The sequence below is a fragment of the Otolemur garnettii genome, unplaced genomic scaffold (genome assembly GCF_000181295.1).
Source record: "Otolemur garnettii isolate 467f Iridium unplaced genomic scaffold, OtoGar3 scaffold00026, whole genome shotgun sequence".
In the NCBI taxonomy this organism is placed as follows: Eukaryota; Metazoa; Chordata; class Mammalia; order Primates; family Galagidae; genus Otolemur; species Otolemur garnettii.
This window is the reverse complement of record NW_003852421.1, coordinates 4374542-4379223: the sequence shown is the minus strand read 5'-3', so window position 1 is coordinate 4379223 and position 4682 is coordinate 4374542. Positions and strand designations below refer to the sequence as shown.

Below are 4682 nucleotides of genomic sequence, written 5' to 3'. Positions count from 1 at the left end.
AGACAGAGTCTTACTCTGTCTCCCTGGGTAGAGTGCCATGGTATCTTCATAGCTTACAACAACCTCAGTCTCTTGGGCTTAAGTGATCCTCTTGCCTCAGCCTCTTCGTAGCTGGGACTATAGGTGTGCTGGCCACGACGTAGAGACGGGTCTTGCTCTTGCTCAGGCTGGTCCTGAACTCATGAGCTCAAGCATTCTACCTGCCTTGGCCTACCAGGGTGCTAGGAGCCACTGTTCCCAGCCATTACTTTGTATTTAATAAAGTACTTTTGCATGGTTTTATATAAGTGTTTTAGTGTTTTTTAGTGATTTAACTTTAGTAGACTTTGCCTTCCAAAGCTTTTCTATTTTGAATTTTCTTAAAATTTAAAAAATTGAGCTATTAATGAAAAGATAAGCCATGAACTGGGAAAAAATATTTGCAAATCATAGATCTGTTAAGGACTTGTATCTAGAATATATAAAAAAACCTCTCAAAATTCAAAAATAAGGAAGCAATCCAATTTTTATAATGTGCAAAAGGTTTGAACAGACACTTCACCAAGAAGATACATGGAAAGTTCTGGATATCCCAATTACCCTGATTTTATCATTATGCATTATGTACTTGTATCAAAATATCACATGTACCACATAAATATGTACAACTATTATACATATTCACTAAAAAAGAGGTTTTAAAGGAAAATACAGGATAATAATCACAAAGATACTCAGTATTATTAAGCTACAAATTAAAATAACAATGAATACCACTACACACCTATTACAATGTCTAAAACTAAAAAGACTGATGATACCAAGCGGGTTGGAGAGGATGTGGAGCAATTGCAACTGTCATACACTGCTGGTGGGGATATAAAATGGTGCAACCACTCTGGGAAACATTTTGGTAGTTTTTTTGTTTGTTTGAGACAGAGCCTCAAGCTATCCCCCTGGGTAGAGTGCTGTGGCATCACAGCTCACAGCAACCTCCAACTCCTGGGCTCAAGCAAGTCTCCTGCCTCAGCCTCCCAAGTAGCTGGGACCACTGGCACCCGCCACAACGCCTGGCTATTTTTTGATTGCAGCTGTCATTGTTATTTTGGCGGGCCCGGGCTGGATTTGAATCCGCCACCTTAGGTGCATGTGGCTGGCGCCTCAGCCACTTGAGCCACAGGCACCGAGCCATTTTGGTAGTTTCTTAAAAAGTTAAGTATACACCTTCCATCATTCTACTGCTCGGTATTTACCCAAGACAAATAAAAGCATGTGTTTGTATACAAAGATATATGAGGTCTTTGCAGCTTTATTGATAATAGCTCCAAACTGAAAGCAACTCAAAGATCTGTCTGCAGGTGAATGGATAAACAAATTATGGTATATCCATGCGGTGAAATATTTGCTCAGTAATAAAGGAATGAACCATTGATATACATACATTCATGCAACATGGATAATAATTATGTTGAGTGAGAAGAATTAGACAAAAAAAAGAGTAAATAACATTGGTTGCATTATATAAAGCTCTAGAATGTATACAAAGTAATCTATGATGACAGAAAGCAAATCAGTGGTGGTCTGCAACTGGCAGAGAGTAAGGGAGTCAGGGGAGAGCAAGTGGGCCGGAGAGAGGGATTATCAACAGGAAACTTTGGTGGGGGTGGGGTAATGGAAATGTTGATTGTCTTCATCATGGTGATGGTTTCAGAAGGATATACATACGTCAAAACTTACCAACTGCACACTTTAAATATCACTCTTTATCGTATGTTAGTTATATGCTTAACGCAGTTAAAACTTACACTCTTTAGCAGAAACCGAAAATCTTTTCTTCTTTTTCACGGTAATCTGGAAAAAACTGCTTTTTACAGAGCTATTTTTATCTCTAAACATCTTATTCTGTAAGAAATATTTTGGTATTCTTTATTCTATGGTTAGCAAATAAGAAGTTCAATCTGTGGACTTAAAAGGGTAATTACATTGATCTTGAAAGCCATTAAAGGAATTCAAAATGTGCCATGAAGTCTATAATGAAAAATAGGAAGAGGGGAGGAATTCCACACTGCTTCAGTGAATTGTCATGAAGTATGTGAGGGTAAAAGTGGAACTCCACCCTCCAGGATGTAATGAGGAGATACAGTGGAATGGAATGGTAAAGGCCTGTTCTTATGGTTGATACAGACGGATTCTAGCATTTACCCACTTCTAGACATAACTTTTCAAAAATGTTTTAAATTCTTTTCATGTTGTTTCCAGCTGTGAAATTGAGATGATGATGTCTATATGACGTACATTAAATAATGTAGGTAGTCAGAGAGGACCACTGATTTGAACTTGTCCTGATTAATTTACATATATAAGAGGGGAAAAAAATAGAAAGCTGATGTTTCTGCAGAATATTTACTATTCTAGAACTATCTAGAGTTCTTTACTACAAACATAGGTACATTTAAAACATTAGAAAATGGAAAGGTATTAAGTGTTATTTAATGGTAATGCTTTTATAAGTTTTTTTTTCTATAATTGCTTGGAAAATGAGGGTAACTGCTAGGAGAACTCGTAAATACTGTTTCCTGATAATCCTAGATGTCATTTATAGAAACACAATTTTAAATGTTTAATGATTTTATTACAAATAAAAATTGGGCCATAATTCAGGACATGAATTACATTAAGCTGAACTGTTTTCAAAACTTGCAGTCATTTATTGCAGTGGAGAATATTTCTCAAACCTGATGGTTTTCTTTAGGTAAAATCAAATATGTCTATGCATTGGTTATAAGAGGAGGTAGTGAAAATTTGGGGCCAATAAATATTTGTATGCATGAATAAGTGTTTAGTTATTTGTAAAGCTGTTTTCTAGTATAAAATAGCAGAAAAGGTAAAATCATATTATTTTGCTCATCTAAGTCACTTAAACCAGGTTCTGGTTCAAAGCATCTCACAATTTACATATGGTAGAACTCAGTTTAAGAGAATATTGGAATAAAGTATAACTCACTATTCTTATTTGTTCTTAGCATTCATGTATAGTTTTCATGACTATTCCCAGGTTAGTATTTTTACTGATATTTCTCCAATAGATCACAAAATTGGGAAATCTTCTAGAGTGGAAAGAAGACCACTGCAACAGACTTGTTGAAGAAAATGACAAGTATCAAAGACATTTAGGCAACTTAATAAATAAGGTACAGATTTTCTTATGGAAATATTTGTGCCTTTTAAAAACTATGACAGATATTAAAATAACAGAATTTGGTACTAAAAAGGATCTGTGGGATGATGTAGCACATTTCTATTGATCCTTTTTATTTCCTAATGTGTTATAAAAAACCCCATTAGCCTTTTAGCTAGGAGCTAGGAAAGAACATTATGTATGTTTATCCGTTCAGCTGTAGGCAATTTAAGGTCTTAGTAGTGCTATTTCACTTTGAGAGTGATACTAAATCTTGCCAATTTGGTGTTATAGATTATCTTTTAAAACTGCCTTAACTTTAGCTAAATGGACTATATAAACTTTGGTTGATACATGTGCTAATTGTGTGGATGATAAATGGATTATAGTTGAATCACTACATTTGGCTTCTTTTGACTCTTTTATCATGTTGAATAGGTATGTTATAATTCTATCTTTATTCATATTCTTGATCCCTAAATAAAAGAAATATGTTTTACCTGTTGTAAAACTTTCATTGATAGGAGTCAAATAATTGAACTTCAACTTATAGTGATTTAAAACAGGAAAAAGAAATAGTGTTAAATAAAAATTCTAGAATTGATCAAAGAATAACTAATTTGCTTATTTTTTCAAGGTTACATCATATGAAGAAATTATTGAATGTGCTGACCAAAGGCTTGAGATATCCCACTCCCAGATTATGCAGTAAGTTGAAAAACAAATTCATCTTTAATTTTGTGAATATTTACTAACATTTTATTTTACTCTCAAGCTTCTAAGTTCATTTTCTGAGACTCCTAGAAAGAAGAAAGATGTACAGTTTTGTAAATTAAGACCATTCTTCATCAATACAGCTTATCTGCTTAATGTCTGACTGCTTGAACAGAGTTAAACAAATTTTCATCTTCCTTTCCCAGAGCTCTCTTTGATTTTAAGGGGTAATGAAGGAATTAGTAAGAAACATAACTACTTTACAAATTTTAAAGTATGTTATACCGTGTTTCCCCCCAAATAAGACACTGTCTTATATTTGTTTTTTCTCAAGAAGACATAGGGTTTATTTTCAGGGGCTGTCTTCCTCTCTGCACAGAAATGCATGGCGTGGCTATGCAGATACACTGAATAGCCACACCCATCACTAGGTCTTATTATCAGGGTAGGGCTTATATTTAACAAATGCATAGAAATCCTGCTGGGGCTTATTTTGGGGGTAGGTCTTATTTTCAGGGAAACACAGTAGTATTCAAGTAAAATAACCTTGCAGTGTTTAGAATTTATTCACAAAAAGTTATTGAATGTGGGGCAATAATGCCTGTGGCTCAAAGCAGTAGGGCACTGGCCCCATATACCAGAGGTAGTGGGTTCAAACCCAGCCCCAGCCAAAAAAAAAAGTTATTGAATGTAAATCAAATTAAACATATCCATACAGATAATCAAGTACCAGATTAAACATTCCCATTATGATAAGATTCGTAATTTAGTGTTCTTAAATTCTGCAGTTTTCCACTGATTTGTGATCCTC

General features: G+C 34.6%; 1 protein-coding gene across 1 annotated transcript in view; it reads left to right on the top strand.

Annotated features, from left to right (window-relative positions):
• The window catches only part of CAGE1 (cancer antigen 1), a 54637-nt gene that overhangs the window by 38955 nt on the left and 11000 nt on the right, over nucleotides 1-4682 (top strand). Inside the window, exons 11-12 of the mRNA XM_023512280.1 lie at nucleotides 3066-3170; nucleotides 3795-3865. Coding sequence (XP_023368048.1) covers nucleotides 3066-3170; nucleotides 3795-3865 — 176 coding nt within the window. The remainder of the gene's footprint in view (nucleotides 1-3065; nucleotides 3171-3794; nucleotides 3866-4682) is intronic.